We start from the raw sequence: 21,942 nt of genomic DNA, 5'->3' as shown, positions 1-21,942 counted from the left end.
GTGGTCTCTGAAGTGGGGGGAGCAGGCCTTCAGCCAGGAATAGAACTGTCATGGGCCCCGGGTCAGAAACACACACGTGGGCTGAGGGTATGCTGGATATGATGCTCGGTGTCCCCAGGGTAAGGAGAATGCCTGTGTACCCTCCTGGCTGACACCTCCCATTCCTGTGAGTAGAGGGAGGCTGTTGATGACAGCATGTCCCTTCCCCCACCACTCGCACAGAAGGGGCTCACAGGAGGGTTCTGAGAAGGCGTGTGTGTGAGGCGCTAGAGCAGAGGCAGCGAGGAGGGGAGAAACCCCTTCCCAGTGGGGCTCTGGTGGCTTAACTGTCCCATGCTGCCTTCCTGAGAATGGGCGAAATGTGCCACTTGCTTTCTGAAGGGATGAGAGGTGATTAGGGGAACCAGAGAATAAACACACAGGGGTCCCTGAGCACCCCCTTCCCCCACGACTGTAGAATACCCTAGTGTTTTCCTGGCTCCCTTTCAAGTTTCTGTTATCTGTTTAAAGGCACAGAAATAGACAGGCCCATGAAGGAAAGGACGGTTTATCATAGTAGAACTGGAACACTAAGAATTCCAATCAACTTCCTTTATCAAGATTTAGACTTTCTTTTCATACGAAGAGCAATTATTTCTTCTCTCACTAATGTGAGGCCTTATATGAAACAAGGTCAATTCTCAGCCCTCGGCAGAGGTGAAAAAGGGAAGGAATGAGCACATGTTTTAGTTAAAAGTGGGAGTCGGGGAACACATCCCATAAAAACAGAGCCTCCTGCTAGTGCATGTCTGCAGAGCTCTACCTCTGGGAAACAATCACCTGTGAACCTCGGGAAGAGACCACTTTCCTGGGGCTCAACGCCATGCTCGTCAGGAAGAGGATTTTTCCATGTGGAGTGTCCTGATGGCCACAGTCAAGGATCATGTTGGTTACATTTGGACCAAAGTGACACCCGTGGAAACACAATTTTGGGGGGCTTTTGAAACAAAATGTGTAGCAAATATGCCCAGCTACTGCCACAGAAAAGTCACACAAGGATCTGCCCAGGCATCCTTGCTGGGAAAGGTGCAGAATCAAGTATTAGAGATGGAAACTACTTTATGTTAGTTAAAAGGAATCTAGAGAAAGGTATGTTACTAAGTGTCAGAGACAGAGAAATCAATTAGGTTCAGGGAATGATGGGGTTTGGATGTGTTGTTCCCTCCAAAACTCATGTGGAAATTTGATCCCCAATGTGGCTGTGTTGGAAACTGATTGAGTCATGGGGGCAGATCCCTCATGAATGGATTAGTGCTCTCCCTGGGGGAGGGGGATTAATGAGTGAGTTCTCGTTCTATCAGTTCTCGCGAGCGCTTGTTGCTTAAAAAGACCCTGGCACCTTCTCTCTCCCTTGCTTCCTCTCTTGCTTCCTGTCACCATGTGATCTGCTTGTACCCGCTGGCTGCCTGCCACTATCCGCCATGAGTAGAAGCAGCCTGAGGCCTGTGCCAGATGCAGCTGTCCCAGAATCGCAAGCTAAAGAAACTTCTTTTCTTTATAAATTACCCAGTTTCAGGTATTCTGTTATAGCAACACAAAACGGACTAAAACAGGAATGTACAGTGTTCTCGGCACAGGCTTCTCAAAGTTGCTCTCTGGGAACACTATCACTTACGTGCATTTCAGGTGCACAGCGGCCCAGTAGATCTATAAGAGCTGAATAAAATGACATAATTGCATTGCCCATATGGACAATCTCTTCTTCCTCTCCATTGTCCTCTGTGCTGCAAAGAGAGAATCAACAGAGGGGAGGTGTGAGATGTCTGACAGGCACTGCTGTATTATTAGATGTGAGCTGCCTGATATGGAAACCCTCTGCCGTTTTTGCTTCCCTTGGAACCTTCTCTATCTCCAGAGGTCAACAAGGTAGTTTCATTCATTACGCTCAAAGAACCCAAATATTTGTCCATTCCTAAGATCCCATGAACTTCAAGGCATGAGTACTCACGGGAGATGATCGTCCAGACTGTATGTTCTACAACCATTCATTCCCTTTTCCTCCCTGAACATACATGGAAAGCACATAGGAGGCAGGAGGGCTACATCCATGTCCTGGCTCTGCTGCTATCGAGCTATATGACCTTGGGCTTGAGTTTTTTCCTCATGTTACATGAGGAAGTTGGGACAGCATATGTTTTAGGTTCTTTCCAGCTCTACTAGGCCACCTAACAGAAGTGCTGACAAAGAAAAAAGCCAACTGGCTGAAGAGTTACCTCTGCTGGGTTATACCTGTTCTCTAATTCTGGGGTCTAATCTAGAGGCTGTGATGAAGAAAGAGAAATGATCACCAGACAGACAAGTGGAAAGTAACAAGGCAATCAGATAATCCACCAACGATATCATCAACCTTTAAACAGCAAGATTATTAATGCTGTAATTGTTCACGTTCCTCAGCTCTCTTTTTCCTCCAAGCAATCAAATCAGAAACTTTTCTGATGGGTCCTCACACTTTCAGACGAGGAAGTGAAGGGCTCTCCTGTTTCTGTTTTTAAAAGTGAGGTATTGGATGAGACACCAGGGCTCAAACATTGAAGGAAACACGCTGGAGTCAGACAACGACTGAGCCGTGGTCCAGGCCTCTGCGTCTGCTCCAGTGCTGATGCTGCAAGATGGCCAAAGAGTTTGCTGGCTTTGTGATTTGCCAGTGGAGCTGAGCAGAGTAGGGAAAATGGAAGGGATGAAGGAGATAACGATCACTAGGCTTACTGGAAGAGACAGGACAATGACGTGAGTTTAAATGCTGTAACCACAACTGTTGACAGCCTGTGCGCTCTCCGTCATGGGAAGTTACCGACACCTCATCAATCACCCACTGATGATGTTTGGGAGCTCACCAACCACACCTGTGCCAGAAGGCAATTTTGCTTACTTACACTTCTCTCTTGTATCCCTGAGAGGGGAGGTCGAGTGCTGGGTTCTCTGAGATCTTGATGGCACCCTGCATGGCTGCCAACAGGCCGTTTCCTCCCTCGCCCCGCAGGGCTGGGCCAAAGCACTCTGGGCGTCTGATGAGCAGCTTGACCACGACACTAGCGTTTTCTTCCACACTTTCACCTAAGGAAACGCAGCATTATTTCCTTCTCATTGGAAGGGACAATCCCAGAATTTATTTCTAGATGTTTCCTTCAGCTTGCCACCTACTCTTAAGATTAAGGGATAATACCGATGGAGAGTAATGTGAGCCTTGATAAATTATGTCAAGAGCTGTTTATTAGCAGTATTAAGATTAGCCATTACAGAACAGAATTTTACTCTTCAGCTCAGGATTTGTACCACTGAGATTATTTCATTATATTTAGGTCCTCTGAGGGCAAGTAATATACTACTAAATCTACCATGGAATCCTGATTCATTCACAAGTGACTTAGAGAACAAAGGAACTTTACATCTTTATTAACTGTGAGGAGATGCCAATTTGCTTCCTTCCTTGAAAGGAGGTAAGATGGCAACTCAAGCTGGTGTGTCTCAGTTAACATCTGGGGAAGTGACATGTTAGCTCTTGACTCTAATACTATCACAGAGTGTATCAGAACAACACACCCCAGAACAACCAGGTTTGTATAGATGGATTTCGGAGCATTTCTAAAATCATTTATCCAGATGAAGAATCTACTTGGTATAGTTTTCTTGGTTGTTCCTAAAATAATTCTGTGGGAAGGGAAAGGGTGGGGAATTGTGTTCTGTTGGCATTTCTCTCTGGATGAACCACAGACAACTAAGACAGGGTCTCATTTCCTGAAGAGGTGATTCAACAGTGGAACTGGAACACTTAGGGAGGAATAGCCATTGCTTCTAAGAGCCAATATTTATGTTCAAAAGCAGTTTTACAGCTTGTTCAAACAACTTCATAAAACATACCTTCTGTCTCAGGTGAAATCCTAATTTGTGTCTGAGAATTTATCTCTGAGCCAAGACTCAAAGGCAGGACTTTTCTGATGTTGTATATTGGATGAAGACTTTTGTACAAAATCATAAGATGTTTCTTGGAGGACTGAACTATATAATAATATAAGTTTGCATCATGATAGGCTGGTGTATCATTCATTCTTGTGTAAGAATTACTTCCCATCTTAGCAGGCTAAAGCAATAAATATTTATTATCTCATGGTTTCTCTAGGTCAGGAATTTGGGAGTAACTAAGTTAGGGAGTCCTGGCTTGGGATCTCCCATGAGATTGCAGTCAAAATGTCAGCCACAGCTGCAGTCTTCTGAAGGCTTGACTGGGACTGGAGTATCAGCTTCCAAGCTCACTCATATGGCTGCTGGGAGGAGCTTCAGTTGCTTGCTGGATGTTGGGTGGAGGCCTCAGTTCCTCTGCATGTTGACCTCTCCATGTGGCTGCTTGAGTGTTCTCATGACATGGCAGCTGGCTTCCCACAGAGCAAACAATCCAAAAAAAGAGTAGGGCAGAATCAACTTAGAGGTGTGAGTACAGGGTCTGAATGGGAACCCAGGAAACCAGCCTTCTCATTCCAGCTTTCCAGCTAATCACGGTGTGAGCATGCACACTGCACAATCTCGCTGAGTCTTATTTGCACTGTTGAGATACTCATGCCCCTTCTAGTTGCAGAGTGAGACTGTTAGTCTAACTCATATACAGAGATTTTTCCCAATGTGTCCAGAAAAATAGAAGTGCTGAGCTTGCTGTAAGAATGCTTCAAATTAACCTGCACTGATCTCTCACACAACTTTTACTTGAATACCTGATGTGTCTCGCAGCCCTGGAGAGCCCATGTTAGACACAGCTGTATTCCTGTCCTACAGCTTAGCTTGCTGACATCTGCTTTTATCACTCAACCTTCTGTACTGAAGGTAAAATTCAAGATCATAAGTACATACCAGCATAAGTTTTAGTGTAACTTGATTCAGAAAAAATTTCAGTAAGCTGAATTTAAGCAGCTCATCAGCATGCATTGTTTTATAGCTCAATCCTTCAAGAGGAGTCTAACATTTTTGTAAAAAATTCTGTCTTCAAGTTTCAGTCCACGTACAACATCAGAAAAGAATTAGTTTTTATTATACCAGATCCATGCGAAGAAAATTTTCAGGAGATGCTAAAAGTAAAATAATAACAACGGCATGGTGGAAAGACTCAACATATTCTCCAAAGAGAGAAACCGAGGAGAGGTTGAGTGACACTGTGCAGTTTGTTGAAGAGCTCGATAAAGTGTTGATGCTCAGTGCTCTACCTACTTTCTTACTAGCTGCACCTCGCATTCATAGCGGATGAAGTATACTCACAAGAGGGACACTTAAAGGAGAACACCAGGAGAATCCACATATTTAAAAGGAAATACTCCCAGCCATAGATGTAACGCACAGATCACCACTTTCAAATGCTTTCGGCCCCCAGTACTTATCAGGTAGTGCATACATCCGCCCTCTCAGCTGTAGTTTTTCGTTACAAGAATAATGAAACTAAAACTAAAATTTTACGTGTCAAAAATAGAGGAAAAAACAACCTGTTAGTCAAATTTAAATCCTGCCCTCCGATTCTTGCAGTTTCCTGGTGGAAACGCTTGTGGGCCAGCCACCGTTTTTTACCAGCATGCCGAACTCAACTTAGGTCGTCCCATAGCAAGCAGCATCAAGGAGTGATGGAATACAGAACCACAACATGCGGCAGAAGTTGAAAGTCAGACTGTCAGTACTACATTGAGTTTCCCATTGAAATTCCTTTTCCCAATTAGCCTTGCTTTTTCTGAGTCTCAGGTCTTCAGAACTAAGCTAACTCGTTTGGCTCCTACAACCGACAGGAAGCTGTCCCTCGATTACTGAACTGTGTACATCTGCGGGGGAAGCAGAGGACACCCTGCAAGAGGAAGGATCTGGAGTGCGACCACTGCTGCTAATGAGGGAGGGGACCAAGGAAAAGAATTTCCAAAGGCTTCATACGGTAGGGAGGACAGCACGACTGGAAGAGAGGACATTCTCTTCCTAATTACCTGTAGCTCAGCAAGCCTGACTGCCAACCGAATCCACTGTGGTGAAGCTGAATGTTAACCTCGAGGGCATTTTTCAAGGGAGAGAGAGATGTGAGGCAAACGGGTGTTGCCCAAGGGCTTCCAACAATGTGTTGGCCTGAGTTCTGAAATGGACAATGAGCTTAATAACAGCAGGAATGTCCACAGGGCCCTTCTTCAAAGGCTCTCAACACTGTCTTCCTATTTCTACCTTCTTTTCAACATTCCTGAGCGGCTGGATGGAAATGGAGATGATTCTCCCCATTTCACGCTGGTAAAGCAGTCATACTCGCCACAGGGACAGTTAGTAGGGATGCGATGATTTTATCTTTGGCCCATCACTTTTCTTAACTTCTGTCTTCTACCTACAGTTACTGTTTTAAAGTTCCTTTGCCTGGAACACTCTGTTTCTTCTCATTCCCTTGACGTAAATCTTTGTATTAGGTAACTCCACTCCATCCTTCAAGAACAGCTTAAACGTGGAAGCCCCAGAGGACCTAGTCTTCTCAAATACCCTGTACTCTTCCTTTGTGTCTGCTTTTCTCATTAGACTGTGTATTCTGTAAAAACAGGGCCTTACGTCTGAATTATCTAACCCTGTGTGCTCAAGAGTCTTGCTAACATCTGGCATATAATAGGGCATTCACAAAATATTTCCTGATAAGTGAATAGAATTCATTGAGACTCAAGATAGAGGCTTGAAATGATTGGTTGAAAAACTGAGGGTGACTATCCAATATTGCATTACCAGACCAATTATCGGCCTCTGTTTACAAGAGCCTGGGTTGTTCATTTCCTCAGACTTCAGTAGTCACAAGGAAAAGCACATATCTCCAAGCAAGTCCTAGTGTAATAAGAGAAAACACTGGGGCCTAGCATGAATGAGTCTAGAGATGCTCTCCTTTAGTTAATTTAGAGGATCACAACAAAGTAGAGGTGATGGCTAGGACTCAATAGCTTTTTCTGGTATATGCTAACTTTGATATGACGCCAGGCAACTTGTATGAACCGAGTAATTGCAAGTGTGAGGACACTGGATCTTCTCCTTAGGGACTTCCAGCCCGGGAAAGGAGGAGCTGGTGATGTGTCTGTAAACTACTGTGATAGCACAGAGAGCAAACCAGGGACTGTTTGCCCATTTACTCATTAATTCAACCATTCATTGAGCCTATACTACATGCTAGTGACTAATCCTGGAACCGTGTACAGGTAGTGAACAAAATAGTCAATCCTGGACACAAAAATGAGGCAAACAGAACAAAACCACCCCAGCAGACCCAAAGACCTGCAGCAAAGCTTCGCAACCATTTTTCAGATATTTAAGAAATAAATACTTATTATTCTATGCAACTGAGATTATGAAGTTATTGTATAGTAAGCCAAACTGACATAGGTGTGAGAGTAGAAGCAGGGAATTCAGTTCCTATGCAACTGCAGCAGTCCAGGTGGAAGATACTGATAGCTTGGAGTAGGATGTGACCAGTAGAGATGGAGAGAAGCAGGTGATTTCAGGTATCTTTTAGATGCTGAACCAGCAGAATTTGGTGAAGGACTGAATATGGGCATAAGAGAAAATGTTCATTCAAGGATGCCACCAAAGATTTGGTTTAAGTGTCTGAAAAGTTGGTGGTGTTAATTAAGGAGATCAGGAATCCTGGGGGAAGAAAAAGTTTGAGATGATAACCACAAATTCAGTTTTAAGATGTACAAAATTTGGGCCGGCCCCGTGGCTCACTCAGTAGAGTGCGGCGCTGATAGCACCAAGGTCACGGTGTCGGATCCTATATAGGGATGGCCAGTGTGCTCACTGGCTGAGCGTGGTGCAGACAACACCGTGCCACGGGTTGTGATCCCCTTACCGGTCAGGACAAAGAAAAAAGATGTACAAAATTTGAGATGCTTATTAGACCTACAAGTGGAAATATCAAGTAGGTAGCCTGGATATACAAGTCTGGGGCTCAGGGAAGAGGAATAAAGCTGGAAATGTACATTTGGGGACCATCAACATACACGTGGAATTTGAAGCCAAGGGACTGAATAGAATTGCACAGGGTGGACTGGCACAGCAGTAGCCTAGAAATCTTGAAGACCAGTATTTAATAACAAAATTATGCTAAAATTTGGCCCATATGTCTAGAGTTTGGGTCCATTTGTCTTTTTCATGAAATACACATACAGCACACAGGTACTGATATTCAACTCTGTACCCCACAGGTACATACAGTCAACTATGTCTCAATGAAACAAAACAAAACAAAACAAAACAAAAAACTGAGTGAACGGAGAGCTGGAGTCAGAATTGAGGTGTGCTCTGACAGAACAGAACCCATCTGTTAATTACGGGCATTCTCACTGAGTTGAAGAAAATCAACTTGTGATGAGCACCAGGCTCTTAATGTTGCCATTTTGTATAAATAACGTCGATAAAGGAGGTTTTTGTTAGTTTTTTTCCCCCTGCTTTACTATTTCAGCTTAAATCCATAGTTTTATTTAGGTATCAGGCTTCATTTACTATTTTGATTGATGAAATGATTGATGAAGCCCACGTAATACGGATTCTGGACATTTGGGTCTACTGCCAAGACACCCAGCCCCTCCAAAGGAACCCCTCAGGGGCCTTGAGGAGAACTGCTGAGCAATTCATTTAGGCTGCAAGAACGGAGTCAACTCCTTTTACCCCAGCCAGATTTCCTCATTTTGGTGCTCTGGACATTGGTTTGCCCTTGGCTTCTTTGAGTAATTTATTTTCTATTACTGGTGTTGTTTTGACTATCTAATTACATCTGGGCTGTTTCACTTTGAGTTTTTACAGGTGAAATCTTGTCACTATAAGGGATTTCCTTCCCCTTCTCAGGTACAGAGATGTGAGGAGGTCCAGTGGGAGAATGAGAAAGTGGGGTAGGAGAGATGGTACAAGCCTTACGGATGGTGTCCCCTCCAAAATTCATGTTGAAACATAACATCTAACACAACAGTGTTAAGAGGTATGGCCTTTGAGAGCTAATTAAGTCATGAGGGACCTTCCTGCCCTTCCGTCAATTCTGCCATGTAAGGACACAATGTTCCTACCCTCCAAAGGCTGCAGCCCTCACCAGACACCAAACCTGCTGATGCATTTTCTTGGATTTCCCACCCTCCAGAACCATGAGAAACAAATTTCTTTTCTTTGCAAATTACCCAGTCTTGGGTATTTTATTATAGCAGCATAAATGGACTAAGATACCTTATAATTGGTCAGAAGGTATAACACAGATGTTAAGTACCCAACCCCAGCTAGCTGCATCTCAAATGTACTTTATATTCTACCTTCTCTTACCACCCTAGCCTGAAGTGTCTCCTGAGTACAACATTGCAAAGTTGTTCATATTTGTCTTAAACTGTTATTTAAACCTTTTATCATTGGATAATTTTTTGACAGTTTGATGAATCTTTCCAACTATATTATAATCTTGAGAACAAAACCAAAATCTTACACCTTTTAGTCCTAACCATCCCTACCTAGTCTTTAGTACCAATCACACTGAAGAATGGTTAATACATCCTTTGTGACTAGAAACATAGATACATGGATAGAAATAAACCAGATGATTCTTAAGCATCTACACCTCATATGTCCTTCAAGGCTAAGATGCCACTTTGTACTTTTGACCATAAAAGATGTATGTCTTCCAGCTCAAGGGCCCACCAGCATGCTCTCCCTTCACTACTGCATTAATTTATGTCCATTTCTTTCCTTTTCTTCCCATGCATTCCTAGCCTAACTCCACCAGATCCCAGATCCCAATAAACACCATCATTCTCGGCATGCCAATAGTCACATGTGTCACTATGTAGGTAGGTGTGGCTGATTCTAGAGTTCTTAGTAATTATTCCATGCATGTTTCTGATAATTCTACTTGAGTTTGCTCTGCTTCCTGCTTTGAGTCACAAGTGACTTCATGGCAGAACTTCTAGAGCACATCTCATCACTTCTCATAGCCCCTCATATCCTCTTTACATGTCACATGACGGATGTCCAAGTTATGGCCACTGATGATGAACCTGCTAGGAAAGCAGACTCAGCAAAGCTAGGAGATATTGTTTCCTCACAGCTAAGTTTAAAGCCTGGAGAAGGTATCACTGAAGCACTCCAAGAACTCCAAGAAAGCACAGAATAACTTTTCCCTTCTTTTTGTGGACTGGTAGGAAATTTTTTTCCTTCTCAGAATCTACACAGGGAAGGAATGAAACACAGGCACCCAGACACATCTTTGTTTAGTCTGGATACAAAGTTTGTAACTGCTGGGTAATAGAAGCTTCTCGACTTTATCACTCTCGGAGTTAAACACAACCCAAGTCTTCTCGGCAAGCTCATAAAAATAAACTAAGAAAATTATATGCTTTAATAAGTTCTTTTAAAGACAAATCTTGTTTAAGAAGATTTAATGCAAACATTAAGAGATACTAGTAATATAATAGAATTTTCCAATTCTATTATTTGATGTAGCAAAAGCTTTTGATTTGGCTTATATATTTTTTTAAACATTAGCACCAAAAAGTAATTAAATAATGCCACAATTTTTGATATGCTCAAAGGAGAAAATGCTGTTTCTCCTTCCTCATTCCCTAATGACAGGAAGGAAATACTGTACAGTGGTTTGAGTAAAATTCAGCCTGTAAAGCCCAGTTGCTTCTGTTCAAATCCTGGCTTTATTTTCTCCTGGCTGTGTGACTCTGGGCAAAGTGTTTAAATCTCCCTAAGCTTCAAGATATTCATCTATAAAATGACGAAGATGATTGTTCTTACCTGCTATGGTCTGAATGTTGTATTCCCCCCAAATTTGCATGTTGAAGTCCTAACCCCCAAGGCGATGGTTTTAGGAGGTGGGGCTGCTGGTTACAGCCCTCATGAATAGTATTTGTGCCCTTAGAAAAGAGGCCCCAGAAAGTTGCTTTGCACCTTCTACGGCGTTGAGAGACAGTGAGAAGGTGCCATTTCTGAACCATGAAACCTCACCAGACACCAAATCTGCTGGTGCTTTATCTTGGGCTTGCTAGCATTCAGAAAGGTGAGAAATAAATTTCTGTTGTTTCTAAGCTACCCAGTCTACGGTATTTTGTTACAGCAGCCCAAACAGACTAAAATACTACCTAACTAGATTGTTATATAATTTAAGTTAGTTAATACACGTGAAGAGTGCCTGGCATGTGGCAAATGCTCAATAACTATTAGGTCTTATCAGTCTCTCCACCCACCATGACCACCACCCACCCGGATCACCCCCACAACGCACTGGGACCACCACCCAACCATCATAACCCCAACAGCACTATCATTGTCATTCACCATCCACTACCAGAACCTCCACTCTCACTCACCATCACCCACCATAAACACCCCCATCATCTACCATGATCTATTACATCACTTTTGTCTTTCATTATTGAGCAGAGGCTATAAAAGTAGCCAGAAAGTCCTTTTCGACATAAGGACTTACAAAGGGCTTTGAGATCCTAAAGAATCTACTTACTAGATAGAGCCTTCTAACTTCAAATGTCCTAACACTCTCATAAGGATCACGAACAGCAACGGTAACTAACATGACTACAGACTTATATTTCTGGCACTGTGCTTGTCTTAGTTTTCCATGGATTATTTCATTTAAGCCTCACAACAACTCTGTGAGGTACTTCAAAAAGTTCATGGAAAAATAAAATTAAAAGATAATACCAGTCTTTCCATGAACATTTTAAAGTTCCCTCATATTATTATTATCTCTGTTTTACATATAAAAAAAGAACTGAGGCTGGGAGAGTTTTACTAACTTGCTTAAATTCACATGACTAGGAAGTGAGAGAGCCAGATTTGAACCCAAGATACTCCATTCTCCAGCTCAAACTCTTCTTCCAAATGTAGGTATTTAGAAATATTCTTTTATTTTTCACGCTGTCCATATTTCTCTTTTCATGCTCTCCCCTGTGACAATCTACTGTCAACCGTTTCAGCTCCAGATGGTCTGCACATCTACCCAGTTCCAATCTGTTGACTGACTGGTCTCTATCCTATAAACACAGTTAGGGGCATCTCTGTTGTCGCACACTGTGAAGTCAGTGTAATCTGATCTAAACTAAACCTATTTTCTTCCATCCCAACCCATTTTCTCCTTCTGACATCATTATTTCTTCTCTCCCTTCTCTCAAATCTTTAAGCTGTAATGTGACCTCTGTTCTTTTTCTTTCAATATACCATCATCATCATTATCACCACCCAGTCACTTAAATTCTGTCTCTGTAACTTCTTTCAAACACATCTCCTCCAGTCCATTCCTACCACCACTGTTATAATTCAGAAACTCATTATTCCAACCTGAGAACAGAACCTGTCAGTGGTACCCACGAGTCTCTCTTCTGTTAAAAAGGTTTTTCAGTTCTCTATGTACCAGATAAATACTAAACCTTTCATCTTGGCATTTAGCCCACCTATTTTATGCAATATTCAGCACATTATTCTGGGACAACAAATGAATTTTGGTAGAGCTGAAATTCACTACAAATGGGAGGTGACTTGTATTAGGAATAATAATATTTATGATTGCTATAGCAATATTTTTTTCCTTCTGGGAGTTTAATTACCTTTCACAGCTATTCAGTTATTCTTGATTTTATTCATTTACTCACTCATCCATCCATCCATTCATACAATAGTCTAAGGATCTGGAGGCACATGTGAGATAGGTGAGGTATTAGCATCAATATTAATAAGGCCCCTGTTTTACTGATAGGAGAAGTGGCACAGAGGTGAGGAGGCCAAACCTCTGCAGTGAATTCCTTGCTGGATCTAGGCCGGGAGCTCAGTGCTCTGCCCAGTGGACTCTAGTCTTGATCCTTGTCTGGTCTGATTCTTCCTGAGATTTCTCTTGCCAGCCAAATACCCGCAGAATCTTTCATATTTATGGATAAGAAGCAATGGAAAGGATCCCCTTTTCCTTCTATGTATCCATGATTATGCCATCCTGTGTCTGAAAGGCATGGAAAACATGGGACTCACTGTTCACGAAGACGGCAAACCTCAGGAAGGACAGGTAGCGTTCCCCTTCAATGGGGTTCCAGCCGATGTCAGGGTATCCTTTGGCTAGAAGCATGGGGCAGCTCTGTAGGCCACAGCCTGCCAAGTAGGTGACCACCTGGCAAGAACAGTACAAAAGTAAGTGTCCACTCACACCTATTAGGACGGCTACTATAAAAATACCAAAACCAAAAACCAGAAAATAACAAGCGTAGGTGAGGACATGGAGAAATTAGAACACCTGTGCACGGCTGGTGGGAATGTAAAATGGTACAGCCGCTGTGGAAAACAGTATGGTGGCTACTCAAAAAACTAAAAATAGAACTACCATATGATCCAGCAATTCTTCTGGGTATATATCCTAAAGAATGAAAAATAGCATCTTGAAGAGATATTTGCACACCCATATTCACAGCAGCATTATTCACAACAGCTAAAATGTGGAAGTAACTCAAGGGTCCATGGATAAATGAATGGATAAGCAAAACATGGTACATACACACAATGAAATATTCAGCCTTAAAAAGGAAGGAAATTCTAGCATATACTATAACACGGATGAATCTTAAGAAAATATGCTAAGTGAAATAAGCCAATCATGAAAAGACAAATACTACATATTGCACTTACATGAGGTGGTTATAGTAGTAAAAATCATAGAGACAGAAAGTAGAATGGTGGTTACCAGGGACTGGGGCGATGGGGGAATGCGGAGCTGTTTTTAAACGGGTACAGAGTTTCAGTTTCAGTTTTACAAGATGAAAAGAGTTATGGAGATGATGGTTCCAAAACCATCATGAAAGTATTTAATACCACTGAACTGTACACTTAAAAATGATTAAGATGATAAATTTTATATTATGTGTATTTTACCATATTAAAAATATTGTAATAAAAAAAATAAGCCATACACATAAAGGCAAAAATAAAAAAAAAAAAGAAAAATGCCCAAGTTTTTTTATGAGATAGCTGGGAGGTCTGCAAAATTTGTAACGAGAACCTCTGATCTATTTTTGTTTCCAAGTAATCAACAAGATTTATGATCATTGTTATGTAGGCACACACCATGTCAGTTCCCAGGTTTTTCTTGTTCTGGCAAGAGGGCACTGCTGTTTAAGAATAAGCCTAGCCAGGGTGTCTCTGGGAGATAAGAATAGAGGGAGAGAAGGGCCCATGTGGGATATCCATGTTCATGTGGCAAGGAATTGCAAGGCCAAAACATTCAGTCATTGACTGACTCTTAGTGGGTCCTTGAGTAACCAGGGGCCCCTGCTCAAGCTCTGCATCAATGACAGCTGTCCAAAGTCAAAAGCCAAGATGTTAGGATTGGGATGTTCAGAAAAGAGGCCACAGCCCAGCATGGACTAGGTTTGGTAGTGTTCTCTTTGCTTCCAGGTTACCCAACACTTATCACAAAATCTCAGTGCTGGGATCTTGTATAGGATTTTAGATTCTGCCAACTTTTCAGCAAGTGTCAGACAAAAAGCCTTGCAAATAGATCTTTGTTTAAAGCGCATTTGTTATCGTAATTTAGCTTTTTATATTCCATGTGTATGGAGAGAAGAGGAGAATCCACTGTGCTGCAAAATTGTCAAAGTCAGGAATGCTGTTGCTTTCATTTTTTAATCCCCAGGGTCAAGCACATAGTAGGTGCTTAATAAATGTTTGTTAAATGAATCATGTATTGGCTGATGTCAAACACTCAAGTTATTTTTAAGAATAATAAATCTAGGGCAAAACTCAGTAAGATTCTATTATCACACTTTTTCCTTCTTAAACCAGTAAGGGTACTCTATTCCGCTTGGAGCTCAAATTTAAGTTTGTCTTAAAAACATCAGGAAAACACCAATAGTGGCCAAAATTAGGCAGAATTTTCAAGGATACAGGTGCAGAGCATTTCACTGGCCATTAAAATAAGTGCCAGGAGCTGGACTGAAAATCCCAACAGTGGGCAGCTCAGTTTTGTCTCATTTGTACATGAAAAGGACACTGATGATATAATTTCCTGTTGTATCTGGTGATGGCCCATGTAGACCAATGAATATGGGCCTCCACATACAAAGAACACAAATGTCCACATATTCTTGTCTATGGAGTTGACTATCCTTGCCCACACAGGAGATCCTTTGGTCATAATATTGTGCTGCTGCCAGTTACTCACATTCTACCACATCTTCACCATAAGCTCACCAAGATGAAGATGCTCTGATGGAAACCCAGACTTTGGTCTCCTTTTCCATGGTTTGGCTGTACTACAGGCAGAAGAGAACACCACAATGACTCCTCAAGCTCAGTTACCTTCTCGAGGTCTGGTTCCTCTAAGCTCAGAGCTAACTCGTTGTTATCCATCACGGAGGAAGCTGCCACATCCAGCGGGGTGGACCCCCTCATCGACGGGGAGGCTGGGGAAGGAGAGAAGGAAAGAAGGAGCGAGAAAGGGGCAAAGAGGCCATCCAGCACTGAGCTGAGACTGCAGTGCACATAAGTGGACAGGAGAGGGCACCAAACACACTGAAACCTGGCTCACATCGCTGTTCTCCAATGGGCAATCCACCCGATTTAAGATTTTCTATCCTTTCTCCCCATACTCATTACTGACTGTGAATCTGGATTAACAGAAAATCAGTTCACAGGATCAGCTGGGATCATGTATTTTCAAGTGCTTTTCTAACATAAAACTTCTTGGGGCCCCTATTTGGTGAGCATTCAAAAGACTCAGATGTCACTTGACCGACTAAGGCCAAAGGACTCTACCTGGAGTTTAAAAATGGCCTCAAAGAACATTAACTCATATAGCTACATCAGGTCACCAATGCTGATTTTTATTTTTCTTAGTTTGTTTGGCTCCTAGGCTAAAATTAAGAAAAACTTCAAGTGGCATTTTACAAAAGGTTAGTAGCCTGAGGTTGCATTTGATAAAGAAATCTAGATTTCAGATCTCAAGTGCATGTATTGTGTATTCCTCAGATTCATGTAGTTTGTATCCAGAAGAGTGAGCAAAGCATGTGCACTAAGTTGTTTTTCTGGTGGTGGTGATGGATTTACACTGTTTATCCATTGTTGCTCTTGGCCAGTCTATCCTGCAGCTAAGGAAAGCACTTGTTGGTTGGCTGATGGGACAGGTGTGCAGCGTGAAGCCAGCCTGACATGAAGGGATTGGATCCATGACCTTGCTCTCTGGTCTGCTCAGTGTGCTGGGAGGACCTGTGTCCCCAGATTATATCCACAATCACAGGCAGCATTACAAAAACCAAAGGCTACTCCCAAGAGAGATGAGGTAAAATTGTATGACTATGCCAACACAAATCTGTCACCAATGCTGGCTGGTAGCAGCATCTCTATTTGGTTGGAGAACATAGACATGGTATCATTATTTCACTCATTTTTAGAGTAGGCAGGGTCCCTTCTAGTATTCAAAAATACTAGCGCACATGCAGCTCTTTCCCTTTATCTCCTAAGTGGTCAGTAGTGGGACTGTAACCTCCAAGTCCACATGTGGGCGTTATAACATGATGTATATACCTAGGCCAACACTGCTATTCTCCAGCAGGTAACTCAGATGCTCAAACATGGCCTTCTGATTTTGCCGGCTAATTCGACAGAAATAGCAAAGGAAGCGGCAGCAGCTAGCAACCATCTTTGGGAAAGCAATCTGGAAGGAGAAGTAGAGAGTGTCAGAGAAAAGAATCTGTCATGAGGCGTTTCTGAGAAGTCTGACCTCAAAGAGTCTTAGGTTGGTGAACTCTTGTAAGCTGTGAACAGTTTGAAAAATGAATTTTCTCCTTACTTCCAGTTTTTTTCAAGACGTATTCACAGGATAGACAAACAGTAGAGGACACCTAAGAAGAGGTTTCCAAAAATATTGGGAGCTATTTACAGTTCCTGAAGTATCTTTCCTCCAAAGGAACTGAATGTCAGACAAGAATTTTTGTCATTCTTGGATGTCATGTGAAATTGCATGAGCCTGCACCAGACTGCTGTTGTTTCCAACCAGGAAGGGAGTGGACAGAACTCTGATGGGAAGTATCATAAAGGGAGATGCAGGATCACAGACGAAAAAGGCCCTCCGAGTCCCTGGCTCAAGCCTGGCCCCTGCAGTTAGGAAGCCCGAAGAGCATCACCCTCTGTTTCTGTGAGCCTTTTCCAATTACTTTTGTCCTTGATTAATTGCTCTCCTGTGGGTTCCTATAGTGCTCATAATCTGCTTCAAACAATTTAGCACGGAGATGCCATCTTATATTACTGTTGATTATACTTAGCTTCTCTGCTGAACAAAGTAATTAGCATCTCCAGTCCAGACCATGTCTTATTTTATTTACAATGCTCAATAAAAAGTGTCCGTGTTAACCTTGCTCAGGATCCTAAGAAGACCTTGATTTCCCCCTTTAGAATCATAGAAGATGCTCTAAGAAATAAAGTTCTGAAACCTCCAGTATACCTGCTTGCTGAGGCATGCAGACATTTGCTCAGAGATGTTCTGGAGAGATTCCACTTTCCCAAGAGATCAGAAGGAAGCCAGAGAGGAATGTGAGCTTTGCTTCAGTCTTCCTTCACATCCCCACCCACCAACGTTGGTGAAACTGCTTTGGAAACCATTCATTCCTAGGATCCTGGCACTCTGCTGCGATTTCCAGCATTCAAAACCATATCCCATCTATTATCTTTGGAAGCCACTTAACTCTGAGGAGGACCCCAGATGCACTGGGATAAACGCTTTGCTGTGTTCCATCCTCACAGTCCTCTCCCCTTGCCAACAGGAGCTCCCCGACAGCAGGTTCCTTGCGGGGGAGCTGGCGAGGAAACCTGGCTGTGTCAGGAGCCAGCTGACTGACAGAGGAAACATGAACACTCCCGAGGGAACATTGCCAGGTCACTAGAAAGATCTCATTCTCCTTTAGAAGAGCCTTCTCTGGACTCAGCACAAAGCACACTAGGCTCCGAAGTGGAACCTGGAGTTATTGCATCTTGGAAACAGGAGGACTGCTGAGTATGGGAAATAAACTGCCCCATGGAATGAGCGAGAAAAGCCCCCAGGCTTTAAGAACCAGAGCTCTCACACAGAGGGGTTCCATCCAGCAGCATCGTCCCCTCTCTGGGCTCCTTCTGGCATTGTAAATGTCCCTCCCTCTCTCTGGGAAGAGTAACTGAGGCAAGGCACACCAGCCATGTGGCTCTGAACAGGTCATCTCATGTGCCTTGTCCCAAGGGTCAAGTTCTAGCTGAGTTCTCCTTATGGCATTACCTGGGACTTCTCTGTCCCCAACACGTTCACCATCACTTCCATCACCGTCTCGTGCATGCCAAGGACTCTCATGAGGTTAGGATGCTGGTAAAACACCTTGTTGTTCATTATGTCCCTAGGATAAGGATCAGAGAGAGACTTCAGCACTGGCTTATTTCTATGCTATGAAAATTCAGGGGTGAGAACACACAAACACACGGGGTGTGAAGTAATGTAAAAGTGACAGGCTGAAAAGACAGTAAGAAGGCACTAGGTCAGCTGAAGTATATGTGGAGTTGTGGAGTGCTGTTTTTTAGCTGATAGGAATATTTTGTACTTTATGTATAAGAACTTGCTTTCTCTCTTCGAAACATTTCTCTGTTTTAAACAGTTGTCCCTTGGTCTTTTTGTCTGTAACAGTGTTTGAGAAAGCCCAGATCACAGAATCTCTCTTTATCCATGTACTCAGCCCCTTCTATTTTATTTTTTTCTTCTCTTATCCTTAAATCTATGTCACTCTGTACTTTAGTTTTCTTAGCGATAGGGCTGTATCCTTTTCTTAAGGGAATTTTATATAAGATATCAATGAAGTTTTTGGACACCAGTCTTTAAAAGCCAATGACATTAACATGTAAGAACAATTATGTCTTTAAGTCATCCGAGGTAAATTCACATAATAAATCTACAGGCAAATCAAAATATACAAAGAATCTATTAATTGGCTGTTTACTCCCTTGCTGGGTGGTTACTTTTTGCCCGCCTCTGCCCACTCCCCTTTCCCTGAGGGCTGCAGGAGAATCACCTGCAAACACTTGTTTTTACTGCTGATATGTCTACTGCGAAGGATGGGGAGAGACTAATTCTGTAGCTTTTCTCTCCTTGCATAAAAGCATCTCTGTTTTTATTATAAGATTTCTCTTTGGAAATAGTTTCAGGAATGCATGCATCCCTCGCCCCTGTCCCCACGGATTCTCAAAGTTCCTTTCCTGGACCTTGAAGATGCTCCTGTGATTTGCTCGCTCAGGGGTGGTGGGATGGAATGTTGAATAAAAAGAAGTCTGTAGTTCCAGTTCTTGATTTTGACCAAGTAAATTGTGAGCTGATTAGTGAACCTTTCTGGGCATTGGTTTTCTCATCTGCAAAATGTTAGTGCTACACTACATAACTAAAGTTAATCCTTTGATGTCTAAAATGCTGTGAATCTTTCTGACTACATGGTTTCTAATGGAGAGTCATGAACTATTGCTATGTAAAAGTATCTCACAGAACTAACAAAAAACAATTCTATAAGTTAGTTCTGAGAAAAGGGAAGGATTAGGCGTCATTTTTCAGAGAGAACTCTCAGAAGATTTGTAGTCAAAAGCTCAAGTGCTCAAATTGTTTCTGTCTTGTGTTGAACACACTGTCCCAATTTTTTTCATGGACTCCCTGGGGGCTATTTTCATAAGATCCAAACTAAATAAATGCTTTTCTCCAGGACTCCTCCACACTTCTTTTGGCAATGCCCCTTTACCATGAGCATCAGGTAGTCTGGTCTCTCAGGTTACAAAGGTGACTTATCTGGCAAAGATATAATCCCTCAAGGAGTGAAATCAAGATCAAGGCATATGAAGATTTTTTGTGATTTGATTTCAGAACATCCATATATCAAGGTAAACCAGTTTCCCCACTTGCAGCTCTCTAAAGAGACTCGCACGTAACCGCGAATGACCTACCCCAGCCCATTGATCATGAGCAGCTCCTCTTCCTTGCCCATCCTGACGCTAAGGAGGGAGCGAATCTGGCCCAGGGCAGCCAGCAGGTTGATGGTGTCACTCACGGAGGCCTGGCTGATGGTGTAGGTCTTCCGCAGCGCCTGCAGCAGCTCCCCAATGCTGTCGTATTGTCTCCGGAGGAGGTTGAACATCATCCTAACCAGCTCTGCATCTTGGATCTGGTCTTCCTGGGCCCAGCGGATCATTGTCTGTGAGATGAGCTCCTTCAGTGTTGCTGGAAGGACAAGAGGAGGGACCAGTACTGTGGCTGTCATAGCTTAGGGAGAGCTGAGTATGTCAGCCACTTTGTTCAACTATAGGACACACTGTCACTTAGCTGAGATTAAAAAATTCTTATTTTAAGGATGGGGTATATCATGCGTTGAAGTAGAATATATTATCAAAAGACAAATATGCCAGCCATACTATAAGAAATTGAGGCTGCTAAAGGTTCGTTTTAATTAAATAATGTTTGAATCGATGCTGTAAATAGAATAATCAATACAGTCATCCCTTGGTATCCTCAGGGGATTGGTTCCAGGACCCTCTGTGGATACCAAAATCTGAGGATGCTCAAGTCCCTTATATAAAATGATGTATTTGCATATAACCTATGTACATACTCCAGCATACTTTAAATCAGCTCTAGATTACTTAAAATACCTAATAAATGTAAATGCTATGTAAATAGTTGTCATACTGTATTTTAAAAATTTGTATTTTTTTATCGCTGTATTGTTGGTTTTTTTTTCTTTTTTTAGATATTTTTCAATCCATGGTTAGTTGAATCTGTGGACATGGAACCTGTGGATATGGAGGGCTACTGTAGATATCTCCAAGTGTTTTAAAGATATCACAACCATGAACTGATTAAGTCAAGCCATTGATTCAAGAATTACAAATGATGTTCTAGATGATATAAACATAAACATACACTAGAAGTGGACTGAGAGAACACTCTGTCAGGTCTAGAGGCTTTGTAATTGGACATCTAACCATCACCCACAGACTGACTTCTTTGCTGTGGATCTTTGGCAGGAGTCAACTTCCACTGCATTGGGGCCTATTTTCATAAGCACTAAGAGAAAGAAACTACTATGACTTTGAACTCAGAATTTATTAGGGCTCCTACTGGTTATACAGAAATGCCACTAGCTATCCAAGTAAAGGAAAGATCACTGAAGTGGGACTCAAGCCAGCTGTGGGACCTTCAGAGCTTGTTCTAAATGGCCCCTGAAAATTGCTGATTGGTGTTGGTGTAGGAAGATGATCAGAAGCAAGAGGCAGATCCGGGCAGGAGAACACAGTGGAAGGGGACCCTCCTGGAACGGATGGGAAGGCGCTGCTCACCCCTCCCCATGCCTTACACACTTCCAGAAGATGCCATGACGGAGGCGAGAAATGCTGCTCTTAAATCATACTTGCATCCAAGTCTGGAATTGCCTATCACATTCCTGCAAGGTAGAGATGGTACTAAGATCCTTAATTCAGACCTGGTGATAAAGGCAGAGATAAGGGGATGATGGAGGTCACTCAGCGAATCAGTAAAAAAGAACTGGCAATAATCTCAGATCTGTGCTTTTGGTAGCCTGTGTCATCTTTAATAGTTGAGTTTTTCTACTCCATATCACTATATATGGCAGATGTTTGTTTTACATACAGACTTGGCTCATCATGAGGATATAAAAATAGAACTCATTTACCAAAGCTTTAAAAGAGATCTAGATGTAAAGGATTAATTTAACTTACTGCTCTGTCTATCAACCCTGTGGGTGTTTTAGGTTCAGACGGGAGACATAAGCTGAAAAACTTAAAAAAAGGATACCCAAGTCAGAGACAAGCACAGTTAAAAGGTGTTTCAAAGAGATATCACTAGGCAGGGACTGCTGACTAATATCTGTTAGTTTAGATAATATTTGT

The 21,942-nt window shown here is 42.4% G+C and overlaps 1 protein-coding gene across 1 annotated transcript in view; it reads right to left on the bottom strand.

Moving 5' to 3' along the window:
* Positions 1 to 21,942, bottom strand: part of RYR3 (ryanodine receptor 3) — a 491,041-nt gene that overhangs the window by 110,192 nt on the left and 358,907 nt on the right. Inside the window, exons 39-46 of the mRNA XM_063091474.1 lie at positions 19,984 to 20,257; positions 18,290 to 18,404; positions 16,570 to 16,699; positions 15,346 to 15,449; positions 13,030 to 13,165; positions 2,913 to 3,093; positions 1,880 to 1,882; positions 1,655 to 1,763 (exon numbers count right to left, since the gene is read on the bottom strand). Of these exons, the coding sequence (XP_062947544.1) occupies positions 1,655 to 1,763; positions 1,880 to 1,882; positions 2,913 to 3,093; positions 13,030 to 13,165; positions 15,346 to 15,449; positions 16,570 to 16,699; positions 18,290 to 18,404; positions 19,984 to 20,257 (1,052 nt within the window). The remainder of the gene's footprint in view (positions 1 to 1,654; positions 1,764 to 1,879; positions 1,883 to 2,912; positions 3,094 to 13,029; positions 13,166 to 15,345; positions 15,450 to 16,569; positions 16,700 to 18,289; positions 18,405 to 19,983; positions 20,258 to 21,942) is intronic.

This window comes from Cynocephalus volans, chromosome 3, assembly GCF_027409185.1.
Source record: "Cynocephalus volans isolate mCynVol1 chromosome 3, mCynVol1.pri, whole genome shotgun sequence".
NCBI classification, from domain to species: domain Eukaryota; kingdom Metazoa; phylum Chordata; class Mammalia; order Dermoptera; family Cynocephalidae; genus Cynocephalus; species Cynocephalus volans.
Note: the sequence above shows the minus strand (reverse complement) of the source record. Positions and strands in the feature narration are given on the sequence as shown.